Below are 17,141 nucleotides of genomic sequence, written 5' to 3' on the forward strand. Positions count from 1 at the left end.
CGGGAAACCGCGGCGCGGCGGGCACCGCCTGCCCTGGCGGCGCCTTCCGGCGCGGCCGCGCGGCGCTCCGGAAGTGGGTCCGGCCGGAGGCAGATAACGGGCACGCCGCAGGCGCCATCTTGGGTGGCCGCGGCGGAGGGCCCTAGAGGAGGTGGGGCGGGGGCAGTGCTTCCGGTGACGTCTGCCCGGTGCGGCGGTAACAAGATGGCGGCGCCCAGGCGGCCTCGTGAAGAGGAGGCGGCAGCTGAAGAGGCTTCGCTGGAGGCGAAGCGGCCCCGCGGGCAGCGGCGGCTCTTGGTGGTGCTGGAGGGAGCGAGTCTGGAGACCGTGAAGGTGCGGGCGGCGGGGGGTCCGGTCCGGTCCGGCCGAAGGCGGCCGCGGGCGGCCTTGCCCACCTGTCCGTGCTTTGGCCGTAGGTGGGGAAGACGTTCGAGCTCCTCAACTGCGACAAGCACAAGGCGCTGCTGCTGCGGAACGGCCGGGACCCCGGGGAGGTGCGGCCCGACATCACCCACCAGGTACCGGCGGCAGCAGGCCGGCGGTCGGCTTGAGGAGAACCCCCCCCGGGTCTGGGGGGGCGTCTGCTTGTGGCCCTGGAACTGGGGGAGTGCGGCCCTGCCCGCTATGCTTGTGGCATATAGGTTTAGTCTTTATTTCGGTATGGAATTGCTTTCTCTCGGTGTTACAGTAGAACTTGTGTCGTCAGATGAACTCCTTTCTGTCTCAGCATCGGTCCCTTCTGCCTTCGTGGGGCCTAACCCTCAACTCTTCCAAGAGTCCTCTGTCTTGTGCCTTTTCTATTTCCACTTACTGTGTGTTGTTTCTATTTCAGAGTCTCCTGATGCTTATGGACAGCCCACTGAATCGGGCTGGTCTTCTGCAGGTTTATATCCATACCCAGAAGAATGTCCTAATAGAAGTCAATCCCCAAACCAGAATCCCAAGAACTTTTGATCGATTCTGTGGTCTCATGGGTAAGTGATTCAAACTTTATACCAGCCACAAAATAATGCAGGAGGCTGCTTAGGAGAGGGAAGAGTTAAAAAGTTGCACTAACCTTAAAAATGTGAAAGTGAGAAAAGAGCAGAGAAATGAGAGTGGGGTTTTCTGAGTTCCAGGATGCATAGTCCAAATATGAGTTCCTTAGCGCAGTGGGGAGTGCCTGCATGAGACTGTGCTAGCAGCAAAGTAACTCACTGATCAGTATTTCTTAGGACTGCTTTAGATGATGCCGGGAACGCTAAAGATGGACTTTTTGTCTACTTCAGCTCTGATTGCTAGGTAGAGGATAGGATTCCTCCAACAAAAGAACAGATAGCTTAAGTAATTTTCTTCTCTCGTCAGTTCAGTTGCTGCATAAGCTCAGCGTTCGAGCAGCTGATGGGCCTCAGAAATTGCTGAAGGTAAACATTCTTTGACTGTTCACAGGTAATGTCACAATATTCCTCCTTTGCAGTTAGTGATGTAGGAGTGGTTTTGTTTTTGGTGTTTTGTGGTGTTTGTTTTGGTTTTTTTTTGTACGGACAACAGACTTAACTATGTGACAGGGTCTCTTACCTCTACATCCCTATTAACTTTCTGCTTTCTGTAGGTGATTAAAAATCCAGTCAGTGATCATCTCCCTGTGGGCTGTATGAAGATAGGTACCTCTTTTGCAGTTCCAAAGGTGTCAGATCTGCGTGAACTGGTTCCTACAGCAGAGCCAGTTGCCGTTGTTGTGGGAGCTTTTGCCCACGGTTCGGTAAGTGCATGTATCCCTTATTTGGAGCTGTAAAAATCTTTATCAGCATAGATTTCAGTCTTGTGCTGAGTATGTTTTTTTTTTTTTTTCTCCTGCTGCTCTTTTTTTGGCTTGGTCCTCCTCCTCCTCCCTCTTTCCCCCCCCCAGGTAAGCTTGTTAAAAAAGGCCCAATGCTGCAACACTTGGGACTCTTCTCCCTCCCCAAGAGAGGGCACTAGTGAGGGCTAGCAGTTGTCTGCTGGAGAAACGTTGTGCCTCTCTGACCAATGGAGATAGATGGGCCTAAGTGAAAACTTGCAGCTTAATTTTTCTCTCCTCCCCCAGGTTAATGTTGACTATACAGAAAAGATGGTCTCCATCAGCAACTATCCCCTCTCTGCTGCCCTGACATGTGCCAAAATTACTACTGCCTTTGAGGAAGTCTGGGGAGTAGTATGAGCTTCGGCTGCTACTGCTGTCATGGTGGACTTTACAGTGATTCCACATTCTGCAAGGGCTCTTTTACTTAGGTGTGGACATGGTGCAACTCTGGGCTCCTGGAAGAGAAAAGGCTTCAATTTTGTCCTTGTAGCTTCTGGAGCAATGACACTTTAAATGGACTGCTGTGTGGACCCTTTTTCCTCCTATTAAAGGTCCCTTTTGGTAAGCGTGCTTGTGTATTTTACTTTCTCATGTTCCATGCGTGGGCAGGCTCAATCCCTTTATAGCAGGGACTCAGCCCAAATTTGTCATGGAACTGAAATTCTTAGGTGTACCCTGCTTGCCCTGCAGCTGATGCTGCTCAGTCCTGAAGAATCACCTTGCTCGGTGGGGGTGCGACAGTTCACACTCCCGCACCGAGGCACCCGAGAGGAAAGGAGCTGAAGCCGATATGAAAAAGACCAGGAGCAATTTTTATCTCGGATGACAAACGTAGAAAAGTCAGAAGGTGGCTCCGATCCGATACAGTGCCTGCCTCGAGTGTTTTACAATCGCCTGGTTATCAGCAGAGAGACACGAGTGTCCACCGGAGGGCGGCAGAGAGATAAGGCAACATACAGAAGGTGGAGGATCTGGAAGGAGGCTTACTCCGTTCCCCTCCTTTCGGGTCTCTGACCCTGGGCTTCCTCTTTTCCCCCTCCTCGCGTTGAAAAAAAAGTCATACTTCAACACAGCAAACTTGGCAGGTGATGCTTTGCTTCCGGAGTGTTAAATCAACTCCTACAAATGCACAGGTGGTACAATCTGAAAAAGAGAAAAGGGCTAGATTTGTTTTGGTTGATTTTATGTTTGGCTTTCACCTTGGAGTGTAACATTACTGCCCCACTTCACCTCCTACTCCAAGTGTGGGATTCTCGCTACCTAGTACAGCCTTACCTTTTGGCTGTTATTCTGCTTTTTTTAGCTTTTCTTTTCGTGGCACAACTAATCTGCGAATGTAAGGCAACACCAATAATAAGGTGAGGAACAACACATGGCCAAAGAAATAAATAGACCTGTACACCTGTAAAGAGAAAGGCAGGGTTGAGGATCAGCAAGCAGCTTTGAGCCAAGAACATACGAGAGGGGATGGAGGGAAATGGGTTGGTTGCACGGGTTGTCTGTTTGTAGCCACTAAATACCTTCATCCATTTGTCCCAGGTGAAAAGGCAAAATGGCACCAGAGAGTAACCCATAAACATCCAGTGGTTAGTCTGCTGCAGGACGTAGAAAATGGGCCGCAAGGCAGTGATGGAGGCCAGAGTACTTAGGGGAGGACTGTCCCGAACAAGGTTTATGACCTAATTTAAAGAAAAACACATAATTCTTGTCAGTTGGATGTCCCGTGGCTATATATGCAGGCTCTGGGGCCAAAGTTATCTATCCAGCTGCGTAAAATGAATTTTAGTAAGCAGTTAGTCTAAAAAAAGTAGCCACGTACCCCATTCTGCTCAGAGTCTTAATTAAAATAAAACCAATTTAAATATGGAATATTGTTCTCTCAGTACTGGGAGATTTAGCAGAGGCATTCAGCTCATGTGCTTGTCCTCCAATCTTTGCAGCTGCCAAGCACTTCAGTTGCCCTGTACCCATATGCCAAGTTCTCCACTTTTCTTCCTGTCAGCTTCTGCAATAAATTTATGGCTTGCCCATGCAGAAGTCAGCAACCTACTGAACTCCTGAGAACAGAACTGTATCATGTTTGAAAACCAATTCCAAAGTGAATAGCTATTTTTTTGTATTTAATCCAAGTAAAGCCTTCAGCGTGGCCGTTTCCAGACTCGTGGGGAAAGGCTTAATGCAGGCCACCCCGTTCTGGTAAGTCAGACAAAGCGCACCTGTCTTTCAACGATGACTATAAGCAACTCCATTTGAAAGCACACCAGGTAGCCAGAGTGCAGCCCGTGCCAAATGGCCAGGAAGAACAGGGCCAGTGCCTGTGACAGCAGTTTGTTACCCAGGAACTTCAGACGCTTGAAGATGTAGCTAGAGCAGAAAAGAAACAAAGTGCTTCTAGTTTATTGTTTGTCCTCCCCTCTCCGTGTCAGAGATGCAGGGCCCAGGGGACCGTATGCCTTTGCACACCCTGTGGTGACAGAAACAGCAAGACCGCTCTCCTTACCAGGGCAAAATGTACCTTGTCTTAAATCCCAGCCAATGGGGAGAAGTGGTTCATCTGACAACACACACAGAAACGGTATTTTACAATTCAGTTGTGTGTCCCAGCAAGTGCCAAACCAAAACCCAGTTAAGTCATTGCATAAGGAGCATCAAGAGGCGTGATGTGGGAACCAGCTGTTAGAGCAGCTCTGTGGCTTTTCGACCAGGCAGGCCAAAGGGCTCGCTGTAGTCCCGTTCTAGCCTCTGCCATCAGCTGCTTGCCTGTATTAATGAAGTGCCCTTTTAGATTGAATGAAAAGATCTACCTAACCCAGTAACCTGTTTCAAGTGGTACAGCAGCAAAATGTGGAAGAAAGTGTAAGAAGGGAAAACTGGCAGATTCTTCCTCTGATGCTCCCTGTCAGCCTAGGGTCTTGGTTCTGTTGACACAGATGTTACTGACACATTATGGAAGGGGAATTTTGTCCTGCTCACCGGGCCACCCAAGCGTTGGTGTTGATGTTGAAAGAGGCAATGGTCCCTGTGAACAAAGGTGTTGTCTCATACAGCCAGACCTTCATGTTGGCACAGGCATCCCACAGAGGCTTTCCACTCTGGTCCTTCCCATTGTACCCCAGACCAACAAGGATGCAGACACCTTCCTATGGAAAAAGATTCACAAGAAAGGTGAGAGGAAAACATTGCTGCCCCCCCCCCCCCTTTTTTTTTTTTTTTTTTTTTTTTTTGGAAAGGCAGAGCTGGGGAAGCTCTCTCCTGGTGTTGAGTGGAAAGCACCACTGCAGACGGAACAAATGGATTAAAAACTGCCTGCTTTTTATTTTGCTAGCCTTTGGTAACTTAAAGCAAGCTAAACTGACTTGCACTGATCCTCTTTAGCGCTAAGCCCAAGAGCATACTAAGTAGCTGCAAAGGTGCAACCTTTGTTCATTTGTCTTTTGTTTCTGGAATGACATCTAGACTCACCGTAACAAGCCAGCAAGTTACGTATTTGTAGAGTATAATTTTGCCCCAGATCAATATGTAACCACAACGGAACCAGAAAGGCTTCTCCTGCAGAGATAAGAGTGAAAGAGAATAAAAATAAAAACCAGAGTTGAGTGGCAATAATGAGACAAGGTAGATGAGCTCTCACCACTGTCTTTCATTTTAATTTGATGTATGTCTTGAGACTGCTATATGGACTGGACTGCCAGGCTATTGGCTTATGCAAATTTACATATTCCTCTTCCTTTGGTAACACTTGGCTGTACTGAAATGGGTCCTTTGGAAAGACTCTGGGATTAGCATAATCATTGCAGAATTTACACCCTCATTTATTCACACTGATGCAGAAACACTGATCATCTGCAGGTAGGAATTACTTGTTAAGAGTTTTCTAAGAACCTCAAAAGATTCTTATAAGCCTTGCAAGTTGCTCTAGTGAAGTTCTTTGCATGTAATGCTTAAATGGAAGGTCATTAAAAGGTCACAAAATACAGATGTTAGGTTTCCAAAAACAACAGTAGCATCTACGATTAATTCTTCATTTGTAGAAGTTTTCATTTGGTTCAGTTCAGCTTAGCTTAACACATTCCCGTTCTGCATCAAATGGAATCCACAGGACAGGCAGTAAAGCCAAATCAGTTGTGGAAAGGCTCATCACTAGTTGCTGCCTCATCTTATTTTTAAATTGAGGCAAAACTAAAAAAAAAAATCCACTCTTGTAGATCCAGTGCCCACCAGAGAAGTGGAATTCTTGCACACCCCAGAACTGCCAAATGAATACATACCATATAATCATCTGAGATGAGGTATTCATCAGAGATGTACAGGCTTGACAAGGTATAGGTTACTAGAAACAAGAGACCCAAACTCAGGCGCTTGAGAGCAGGCACAAAACTGAGAAAGAAAAATACAAAGGTCAAAGAAAAGCCTTGGAAAGGGACCATCGAACTCAGAATTTTAAAAACAGAAGTGGAGAAGAGGAGGTAGGGGAGATAGCAATAGGGAGTCACCACGTTCCACTGCAGCAGATGCCACCGTTTGGAAGCTGGGATGCTAACATCACCAGGTTGGGACCGAGTCTGTACTAACGATGTCAAATGGTTTGTTGATGTTCATGCCCTGGAACAATGCTAGGACATTAAGCAAAGAGTTGTGAGTGACTTTTGAAAGACTGCCTTGTCTTATAAATCAATTTTGGTCACAGTGCTTTAGTGTCCAGGTAAGAAGGCACTCTGCTGCAGGGAACATGTGGAGGATTCAGCATTCTGGGATCTTAGGAAGGTGAGGAGCTAAGTGGCTTTTTATTACCTATTGGGTCTCTGGCCTTGAACGTCAGTCATCTCACACCTTGCCAGTTTCTGATAGTCTGTCATGGAGAACTGAGGCCCCACCATGAAGGCACCATAGAAATAGGAGAATCCTGAGACCTCCAGCAAGGTAGGAACTCCCCGGACAGCAAATCGCCGCTGCTCAGGGGTCAGGAACTCCTGCACCAAAGGGAGTGGCATTAACATCATCCTAGGGGATCTCACACTAGCTCTGGATGTTGTGTTTTCAGCCTACCTCCTTAACGGGCTCAGTTCTTGCTCTCCATGTATATGGAACTTTCCACTTCTTACTTCACGTCCATTCCTCTCCCCAGCCCTCTCTATCCCCACCCCCTCTAAATAGCAATAAGATCTAATGGTTGAGACCAGTTGCACAGATCTCTGTTCCCAAATAAGCTCAAAACATGGAAGGGATCTATTGACATGCATCCCCGCCAGCATAGTAGGCACTGTATCTGACCTATTCCAGTCCCTGATTGCAATTGCCTGCACTCTCCCAAGACCTTATTGTCCTACAATTCCTACTTCTTGATGGAAGAATTCATTGTCTTTAAATACTTGAAACTTCAGCTCGGGAAATGTCAGCTCAACCTTGTTTTCTTGCAGTCAGCAGTGATTCCATGGATGCTAAAGACTCAGTCAGGCCCCAAACAGGAGATGGGGAATGCATATACTTGAAGTAGGATTAAGAGACTGTAGCAAGTGTTCTGCCCCGTCCCACACGTTGTGCTGTGGAACTTCTCTCAGTTTCATCTGCTCTAAAAACAGAGCCCTAATAAATGGTAAAGGGCAACCATTCACAAGGATATGGTAAGACTAAACAAAGGAAAGGAAGACGGGAACCAAGATCCAGTGCTGATGGTCTGCAGGTTAAAGGTACACTACCCACAAGACACAGAGCATTGGGGATTGGGAACCTAAAGCAACACATTTGGGGGAAGGAGATGGTGGGGAATTTGGAAAGGGGCAGAATAATATTCTGACATGATTGAAACAACTTCTGTCCATCTCTAATAACTACTGTCTGTTCCAAATTCCACTCCAGAATTCAGTGCCCTCAGACACTCAGAGAGGCTCCCCTCTCAGCTATGGCTTTTACCAAACAATGAGCGCAGCTTGCTAATTCGGATCCTTTGAAGTTGATTTTTTGACCTCTAGCTCACTGGAATGGCACAGAAGAAGGGAGGAGGAATGAAGGAGAAATGGTGTCTTACTCACCGGATCTTTCCCTCCATCATAGTAGTCGATGGCCAGACCTAGAGGTGAGAAACAATTATCTGAAGCCCTGGGATGGGCTGGTGGGGCTGAACAAGCAGTCCTCTCTTCCCTGAGGCACAGCTTGCAGAGTGCAAGAGATAGGAGGGAGGTGTCACTCACCAATCAACTTGAGCGTCAAGACACAATGTGGCATTGTCCACTTGATGTCATAATGCTCTGTGGCTGTGAAGTAATATCCAGCCATAAGGTATGTCTGAAAGAAATCATTGTTTGGGTTATTCAAACTAATTCTTCCAGCTGGTTTTGATCTGTCTCCACTTTTCCACCCACAGTTGCTACTGGGAAGTGCAAAACTGAACAGAGAGCTCCTTTCTACAAACCGATGCAGTAAGAAAGAGAGTTTTACCATCTGAAAGAAGAACGTGGTGAAGACGGCAGTGATTGTGCGACCCATTAGTCTCAGTATGAGGAACTGGATTAGGACACATAGCAGGGAATGAAAGAACTGCATCCCTGTGGGACGGGAAAGAGAGAGAGAGGTGAAGTAGAAATGACATTTGCCCACTACAGGTCCTCCCAAACCACAGCATGCCCTAGGCAAGGCAGCGCTCTCTTCCCAAACTCATCTTACCAAAATTGAAGTAAGCAATTGAGAGTCCTGTGAACACATTGTAGAGATGAATGAGGTAGGTCTCCTTCTGGAAGAGGAAATAGCGCTGGAACAAGGCAAAAGGATATCCTGAGTAGAGGAGAAAAAAAAAAGATGAGAGAGTTGTAAATTAGTGTAGACAAGCATTTGTAGTGGTCCAGATTATAGCTTCCTTGAACATGTTGTTAGGAGCATGTGCTTTACATAGACACATCATCAACACAGGTCACAGTGTACATTCCTGATACTGTATTTCCATCTCGGGAGATAGATGCTAGACGAATTACTCTGTACATTATACAGAAGAAAATACTTTAACAGGAACATAATTATATCAAAGTTGACACTGAAGTGCAAGAAATTCCAGGATTACAGTTTCTGGCCTCATTCAATACATGAGATGGATAATGCTGTAACACATGAATCAGACTTTAGTCTCCAATTCATTTCCAAATTCTGTGACAAATATGGTGAATGTGGCAAGAAGCTAGATTTGAAAAAAAAAAAAAAAAAAAAAAGGGAGGGGGATTTTATAGTTAATACCATTACATTGTGCTAAAAAATTCAATCCCCCCTCCCACCTCAATGAGTTCTTACACAATGCTGACCAGCTTTAATCCCAGAGTTCCTCAAGTGACCTCCAGTAGTATACTCTTCCTTTTCTAACTCGCCAGCTTCAGATTTGCATCTGATTTGTGAACTACTGGGCACACAAAGCTGCAACTAAAATCCACTGGAACTACGCCTGTAGTATTTTTGAAAGTCAGAAGCATTTCATATGGAGCAGCTAAGATAAGTGGAAGGAGATTTTTCCTTGCATTTTCTGTGTTAGCTCTAGTCTAATTTAGGAATGCCTCCAGATTATTCATCTGTGGCTCTAGTGAGAAGCAAACATTTACGAAGCACTCTAGTAGTACCGTGAGAAGTGCCATACAGAAACCTGTGAGTAAATGAAATTCTGTCGTCTAGGTGAGGTTCACGTAGCACGCAATAAACATTGCCACATACTAGACAATAAATATATTATGTTTTAATACTTATTGACACAGGAGCCATTGTCCATCTCATGAGTACGTGAAGTCTGTTCACGCAATTAGTGTTTCTAAAGGCATGTGCAGAACCAGCTGAACTGGGATAGCAGAAGCAACTTTAATTCTGGCATTTCGTAACTTATTGCTTTACTTTGCAAGCTTGTGTTCTTTTAGCCTGATTAAAACCAAACCAAAACAAATGTCTTGTACCAAAAAAAGAAAGGAAATTCATCACATACCACAATACTGGCATCCACACTGCTTATTAGCCTAGCTGAAATCTGTAGCAGTGGATAGATCTCTGCTACTTGCACTAATGGAGTAATAGTAGCAGTAGGTAGTCATGTTTTATATGGAGCAGTAATAAAAGGTGATGAAACGCACATTTTGCCAAGAAGTGTTTGATGGATGGAAGGTTTCCAATAAGCAAGGCCAAATCTAGTCACTACTGTGAGAAGAAATGAGAAGCCCTGTCACGTTTTGTAAAATACATGTCTTGCAGTCTGTCAGTGCTAACAGGCTGAGGTGTGACTGGAGCCGTTTTAAGGTCCTCTCCGTCCCCCCACAGCCCCTGGGAGGGAGTCCCAGAGTTTGGGACTTCGGGGCTCCCTTCGAGATGCCGAACAGCGGCATACTCTACCGATGTGTACCTGCTGCTTCTCCAAACTGAGCTGCTGCTCCCCATTTCCCCAGCCTCTTCCCACCCCTCTTTTGGTCTTCCCTGCCTCCTCGTTCCCGTTCCTGCCTCCTTTTGTGTCCTGTGCCGGTTTCCACGCCACAGGCTGCTTTCCTGGTCTGCGCGGCCGGCCAGCCCCACATACCACGGCTCTTCGCCCGCAGAGCCCGGCAACCTCGCTCCTGCTCATCCAGCTTGCTCTTCCCCGCCGCAACAGCGGCTCCAAATTCCCCTAGAAAATGCCTTTCCCAAACCGTCCCTTTCCCTTCCTGCTCGCCCCCGTGTGCTTTATGCTGCCTTCTTCTCGTTTGCCAGCGTGCACTTCTGTCCCATTTTCCCCATTGCTTCCCTGAACAGCAGCTGAGGGGTAAAGAGGGAATTGGCAAAGAGAGTTCATCACACGGGCTCTCTGGGGATACAGGAGTAACTCAAAGACAATTCACATGATTTAAAAAAAAAAATAAATTTAGTATTGTCTACCAGTCTTCTACTCAGAAACGTACAGATGGGGCTTCTTTTTTCACGTGCCAATTTTCCTGCTGCAGTTTAATAAACTTATTAATAACTGTCTTTGCGAAATGGAAAGTGGTAAAAAAATATAAAGTGTTACCTTCAGTTTAGATCAAAAGTTAAAATACTGAGGTTTACTGCGGAAAAATGTTTCCCCCTTTTGAGCAAGGGGAGAAAAATCAGATCAGAAATACAGGCAAAGCACAATTTATTGCTGTTCGTCAACACATACGGTTTTAAAACCACATTTTCAAAGATTTCCCACTCTCTCAAATATCAGTACAATCTTGCAAAACGTTCAATTTTCATCTGAAAAAAAATATCTGTTTTTTGGCTCTAGCCATTTCCATAGACAGAATTAAATTATGACTGAATACTATAATGTACCTCAAACTTCTAAAAGCCAGAAATTTTATCTATTTTCTTCCATTCCCAGCTAGTGTTCCTACTCTTTCAAAGGCCTGTCTCACTTGTCAGGCATACTCCTTTTTAGCTCTACACAGGAGATCATATTGTGGTTTGGGTAATGCTGCTCTGAAGGAAAAGGAATAATGAGCCCTTGCAAATAGAGAGCTACTAATATGCACAGCATATATGTTTTTAGAAAGCCACAAATTTAAATCCTGGTCTTGCACTAGGTGGGTTCTGTTCCAGTTCAAAAGTCGCAAGGTCAGCCTGAATTCTTCTGATAGCCTGAGCAACTCGCTAGTACTCTGGACTGCAATTTAGTTACAGTTTTGCTGCACACCAGGTAATTTTCTCAGTGTTACAAGTGGGCTGGTTCCACCTGCAGATAAAACCTTTAACCCCCAAATGCAGTGGATACTGGGTTATCAATGGGCATTCCGCTGCAGCCTGCGCGCTTCCGAACACTCATAAACTATCTATTAAATAACGAGCTATTCCTACCGTAACAACGGCAGCGCTCCCGCCCCACTACGGTGCTGCTGAAGCAGCCTGAATTAGCACAGCAAAAGCAGGAGAGCAGGTTCTGAAGCTACCGTTGCCTCCCGGCAAGCTCGCTGTCTGTCGGGATGCCGCGCTGCTTTGCTTTTGCCGTGCAGAAGCAACAGGACTGGAGTCCCTGCTCCTCGCTGCCGAGGGACCCTGCGCAGCAGCTCCCGGTCTGCCCAGCTCCTCTGTCCCAAGCGGACCGAGGCAGGAAAACGGCTGCAGTACTCCTGGAGAAAACAGAAGGTGACCCCCTGATCCCAGGTAATTCTCCTTCTCTATGCACCACGGAGTTGAAAAGCAGTCTGCGTGCAGAGTTGGTTTTTGCCTCTAGACTTCCTATAGAAGAGAATTAGCAATTGATAGAAAAGGGACAAATTAGCCAAGACCTGCTGCTGCTGATAAATTCCTCTCTTTTTTTTTTTTTAACTTCACAGGAACAAGACGATGATCTCTGGTTAAGAGAACCCCGGTGCTGGGTTCTCTTTGGGAGAGGAATGGGCCATTGCACAACGCCCAGGTCGACCACAGATACAACAATCTCATTGAGCAAAAGAAGTAAATATTCAAGAGGCTGGATTAGGCAGGAGGAAAGTTCTACTAATTCCAAGCAAAAATAGCACTGTCAAGTTTGCCATCTTCTGGAATGGGTGATTAAGATGCCTGTCTTTTTCCAGAGATAAAGCTGCAAATAAGAACACCTGAAACATTCTTTTCATCTCTGCTCCCTTTGTTTCCCCTTTTATATCCGTTAGCTCTGTTTCATCTTCAAGAGAGCAGATCAGGCTATTTTTCTTCTTCTCCCTTTTGCTGATCAGTTAACTCCACCTTTGTTAAGATCTAGCAGATCAATTGTCTCCATTTTCTTATAAGAATGCTAAAACTAAAAGGAAGGCGACAACAGGAAGAAGACGTGTTAAAATATAAGCCTTACCTAGTATTTTGACTTCAAAGGTATTCTCTTTTTCTGTCTATAATACTGCAAAAGTCCCACGCCTTGTTTAACACTGGGTGCATATACCTGACTACTTTAATTCAGGTCAGGAGTGTAAAAGTCCACTTACGGTGCTTTTGTTTGCATAGCAGAACTGTCTCAAAGCATGTGAACAGGATTCTTTTCGGACGAAACTGAACTGAACTGAAAATGCACTCCAATGGGTGCTCAGTCCGTAGGACCGGACTGAAGCAAATCCAAAGTAAATGCCCCAAACCCATCAGGTACTGCACACAAACAAGTCTGCTCTACAGATCTGCTCGTACCGTACCATTTTACTTGCTAATGTAGACACAGTCAGTGTGTAGCATTACCCAGCTCATGCTCTCATTTTTTATTATTTAAGGAATAAGATGTGTTTGAAGTTAAGAGTTCAAAAAAGGCAGCGCACGAGCGCTCTGTGACAGGGCTGGTTTTAGCACCTGTGACAGGATGGTGCTGCTTCTTACAACTTCTCCCATCTCTTACCCATTAAAACCAGTTGTTTGCCTCCCCTTCAGTAAGGTTCCTGCTTGGCTGACCAGCTGGGGACTTGATCTGGGGTAAGTCATCAGCTATGGGTGACCACAGGGAGAATTCCACTGAGCCTAAAAATCTTCAGGATGCAGAGAGCAGGAATAAGCAGAGGATGTAAAACAAATTGGTGAGTGGTGGAAGAGGAGGCGGTAAGACCACTTGCCAGCAAAGCTGCTGGTTTCTGGCACCTATTCAGTAGGAACGTGTTACTTTCTGCAGGTCACCGCTATGTCTGTAGATGAGGGAACACTTCCCCAGTGCTTTTCCTGGCAGGTCTGGGCAGATCAGCAGGGTCAGCTCTGGCTCAGGGCTGTAAACAGTATGTTGGCCCCCCTCCATACTATGCAGCAGAACATACCAGGCAGCTTGCAAGCCACTGTGTAACAGCATGGCCAGATAAATATCTTTAATTCTTTGGGATCATACAGCCATGGAAGAAGTAAGATCAACCTCAAGTCTTAAATACACAGTGCGACGAGGCCTCCTGTACCCTGGCTTACACTTTGAGTGGTGACAGCAGGAGAGAAACGTCTCCTCTCATGGGAGGACGAGAGCAGCAGCACAGAAACCCTCTTCTCTCCTTCGCACCGCTGGAGGGGCTCCCTCCCCTTCTCCACCGAGAGGCTAGGACAGCATCGGTTCAGACCGCTTACTCTGGCAACTGGAAAGCAACTCTGCAGGTACGGAGCCGAGACCGCTGGTGTCCTCCCTGCTGACCTAAAGGCAGAGTTTCTCCTGGGGGAACACTGGGCCCTGGACCTACTGAAGAATGCAAGGTAGAACACATCTCTCAAAAGACATTTTCATGTGATTGACAGACATTAGCGTACCAGACATACTGCAATTTTTTTTAAATGACAGGGTCCAGAACCATGCTTCAAGTATTGCTGCTGTTGATAATATTGCCAAATTGCAGCCTAATTTCTTCTTTATGCAGATTTTCACATATGGGAAGTGTGAACTAAGTTTTCAATCTTGTACAATCTGAGTAATGGACTCTATTCTAGTTGTAGTCTTTGCTTCAAAATTGCAGGATGGATAAAAGGTGTCTCTGATTTAAATACAAAGCTGTGACTAAAATCCCCATAGTTTGCTCAGCAATGTGCTGTTACAATCTTCACTTGTTCATTGAGAAAACATGATGCGCTTTAGGACTGCTCCAATTTTTGTTCTTGGTTGGTCTTCCTTCCTCCTTTCTCCTTCCCTCCTTCTCCCCTGTATTTAAATTTTTTTCAGTAGTGGCAGAATGTTAACAGTTTTCAATAACCTCTTTCGGTTATTTCAGATCATGACTAAGTGAACACTCTTGTTCTGAATCAAGAGAGTCCATTCAGACTATTTTTTCAACATAATTCAGCTTTCTCCGGAAATTAATGTAAGAAGTTGCAAAGTTGTTAGCGATTCTTCCTCTTTTTCAGAGGGCCATTTCTACCAGTTTCTGGTGATCTCCTGAACAGTGAAACGCTAGAACTGCAGTAGAACTGCACAGCATAGATGGTAAACTGCATCACAGAGGGAGAAATAAGCAACAACTTTTTAATCCATCTTTGGAACAGAGTACCGCGCTTCATCCTCATGTTCTTGTTCTGAAATAATTCAGCAGTATTGGCTGCAGCCAACAAAAATAATTTTCTTCCTGAATCTATGCAAACACCTGAAATGGAGGAAGTGAAGGAAAAGCCATACCTTGCCTCTCCTAATGCCATTTCCAGCTTCTAGAAATGCCTTTCATTTGTACCCCATGCCATCCTGTGAGGTGGTCATCAGCGCTAGCTGCATTACCAACAGGCTTAAGGCTTTCAGTCCCATTAAAACAATTGTAAGCTAAGCTGCAATTAAATGAACATTTCTTTGCTAGTGCTGGGTTAAGCAACAATTCTCACTCTCCTCTCATGTTGCTCTGGAGTGGTGCTTGGCCCTTCCTTTTAATGTAATGGTATAATGCTTTACTACCCATCCATTAAGCAGGAAAGCTGGAGTCAATCCCCTCTGTCTGAGTGGTTCAATCTACATGACCTGCAAGAGTACCAAACTATAGGTGAGGCTGTTTTGCATGCCTTTAAGCCTTCTGTCTGAAGTTACGCCTTCAACTGCATGTAGTTAAGAGATACTGAGCTAGGGAGAAAGGACGGGGAAATGTTTTGGTATACATTTTAGCTATGCAGGGGAAAGAGATGCGAATGGGTTCCCAGTCCCCGATCCCCAGACTTTCAATACAAATTATAAAGATCCACTAAGACTTTATGCAAAATAGATAGTGGCCTACCTCTCAGTGGCTTAGTGTCAACACTGTACATGGAACATTTGTAACGAGACACACGAATCTCACACTTAACGAATCTATTGACTGCAGTGAGCATCTCTTCTTATCATTAAGATGGTAATTACCTGCTGTTCATTTCAAAGAAGTGGTTTTGCTCACCCATAAGACACTGAGCAGTAAAACAGTCTTCCAATGTCATGTTCTAGCTTACTGCTAGTAAGAAGCAAGAAGGAACTCTGAGAATATATTCAAGGTGCATTCTGCAAAGGTATCGCTCTACTGTAGGTGTCTGCCTCCACACACGCTTTCTAACACCTCTTCTGCATCAGTACTTGTTAGACTAGTCCCTTGGCTGGTTCAGTTGACTAACCTGGTAGTACACTACCTGCTTTTTCTGGTTTAGGCTTCTGCCAGGCATGTAAATTCAGTCAGATGACAGTTAAAAGTACCAGAGACAGACGTGGGAGAAAGGAAAGCAGGACTTTTCCTGTTCAGCTGTGGGGAGCTGCTAGATTAATTCAGGCTGACTTATGTGCGTGTCCTGTATAAGTTTCCTATCACTTCTTTTTTTCTTCATAGAAGAAGTTTGGTTTAACCAACTTCCAAGTTAAGTTCAAAATAATAGTCAGTTCTGTCCCCTATATCTACCCTTGATGTAAAGAATGTTTCGGTTCAGTTTGATCTTACACGTTGTAGATTAAATCAGGCAGATATAAGTCTGGTCCAGACCACAGTTATGAAGTGACACCACTTCTCCTGCATCTCTTTATAAAAATTATACTTCTAGTTAGCCAAAACAACTTTATTTGACAGAGCACACAGTAGCAGCTGTATCACTTCAAATACTCTTGAGAAAAGCTCGTATTTCCTTTCTGCTAGGTGCCTACACCACTAAGACTTTCAAAAACCAAAGTTACATTGGGCATCTACAGAGATTTGTGTAGACAGCACGGATACATACACTTGAACTAATGTTTTGGGAGCTACGACCTCCCCCTCAGTTGTTAGCCCACATCGTAACTCTAGCCCTGCCTTAACCGTTCGACACGAGACTGAACCATCTCATGTTCAGAGAAGCGTTCAGCAGCATGTGTTTTGCGACACGCGTTGCGTTGCAGGTGGAGCGCAGCGCGGACATCCCCGTTCTCCTGGCCACTCAGCTCGCAGGCTTCGCTCACCCCACCTGGCAGTCCCCGTGGTGACACCCCACTCCCGCGTAGTTAGTTCCACGGTGGCTGCGGACACTAATGACAGAGGTCTCCTGGCAGAGACCTCCCTGCCCTCGGACAGGGCAACATCTCAGAGGGGCTGTGGAGATTTTTTCCTGAGCGTACGCCCCCCCGGGCACACGCTGGTGGGGGATTTGACGCACACGCAGCACCTGGCACCCACGCAAAGCCAGCGGAACGACCGCAAACAAAGTTCTCGCACCCAAAACGCTGCTCGGGACGCCGACCCGAACCCGGCCTCCCTTCGCGGCACACCGAGAACCGGCTCCCCGCCTCTCCCGGCCAGGCTCTCCCGCCCCGGGACGCGGGGTGCGCTGCAACCCCTTTCACCGGCAGCCTGCCCGGACCGCACCCCGACTTCCTGCGGGGAAGGAAACCCACCGGTTCGCCCGCCCCGCTTCCGAGCGGGTTCCCCGTCCCCCCTCCACCGGGAGAGCCGGAGGGTCTCCACCGGCCGGGGCCGGGGCCGGT

General features: G+C 46.2%; 2 protein-coding genes across 3 annotated transcripts in view; one reads left to right on the plus strand and one right to left on the minus strand.

The window, feature by feature from the left end:
- The first annotated feature begins 158 nt into the window (after positions 1-158).
- Positions 159-2,577, plus strand: EMG1 (EMG1 N1-specific pseudouridine methyltransferase). Of its 2 annotated transcripts, XR_774345.1 has the most exons (7): positions 159-333; positions 417-518; positions 833-974; positions 1,345-1,403; positions 1,592-1,741; positions 2,066-2,383; positions 2,513-2,577. XR_774345.1 is itself a non-coding variant. In XM_010567595.1 (6 exons), exons 1-6 carry the CDS (start codon positions 205-207, stop codon positions 2,177-2,179), a joined length of 696 nt encoding a protein of 231 aa, XP_010565897.1. In that variant the 5' UTR covers positions 159-204; the 3' UTR covers positions 2,180-2,430. The 2 variants fall into 2 exon arrangements, 1 of the variants encoding a protein (XP_010565897.1); XM_010567595.1 differs by lacking the exon at positions 2,513-2,577 and having other exon boundaries at positions 2,066-2,430.
- The window catches only part of LPCAT3 (lysophosphatidylcholine acyltransferase 3), a 15,489-nt gene continuing 895 nt past the window's right edge, over positions 2,548-17,141 (minus strand). Inside the window, exons 2-14 of the mRNA XM_010567691.1 lie at positions 11,627-11,714; positions 8,483-8,590; positions 8,258-8,364; positions 8,011-8,104; positions 7,852-7,889; positions 6,614-6,792; positions 6,091-6,199; positions 5,285-5,371; positions 4,796-4,962; positions 4,039-4,186; positions 3,343-3,501; positions 3,098-3,224; positions 2,548-2,965 (exon numbers count right to left, since the gene is read on the minus strand). Coding sequence (XP_010565993.1) covers positions 3,108-3,224; positions 3,343-3,501; positions 4,039-4,186; positions 4,796-4,962; positions 5,285-5,371; positions 6,091-6,199; positions 6,614-6,792; positions 7,852-7,889; positions 8,011-8,104; positions 8,258-8,364; positions 8,483-8,590; positions 11,627-11,714 — 1,401 coding nt within the window. The 3' untranslated portion in view covers positions 2,548-2,965; positions 3,098-3,107. The remainder of the gene's footprint in view (positions 2,966-3,097; positions 3,225-3,342; positions 3,502-4,038; positions 4,187-4,795; positions 4,963-5,284; positions 5,372-6,090; positions 6,200-6,613; positions 6,793-7,851; positions 7,890-8,010; positions 8,105-8,257; positions 8,365-8,482; positions 8,591-11,626; positions 11,715-17,141) is intronic.

Source organism: Haliaeetus leucocephalus, unplaced genomic scaffold, assembly GCF_000737465.1.
Source record: "Haliaeetus leucocephalus isolate CR32 unplaced genomic scaffold, Haliaeetus_leucocephalus-4.0 Scaffold228, whole genome shotgun sequence".
In the NCBI taxonomy this organism is placed as follows: domain Eukaryota; kingdom Metazoa; phylum Chordata; class Aves; order Accipitriformes; family Accipitridae; genus Haliaeetus; species Haliaeetus leucocephalus.

Bases quoted from the DNA above. Each gene is read 5' to 3' on its own strand.
- EMG1 (XM_010567595.1), top strand. From the start codon at position 205: ATGGCGGCGCCCAGGCGGCCTCGTGAAGAGGAGGCGGCAGCTGAAGAG. The intron at 519-832 runs GTACCGGCGGCA...TTTCTATTTCAG, and splicing joins GGCCCGACATCACCCACCAG to AGTCTCCTGATGCTTATGGA. The intron at 1,404-1,591 runs GTAAACATTCTT...TGCTTTCTGTAG, and splicing joins GGCCTCAGAAATTGCTGAAG to GTGATTAAAAATCCAGTCAG.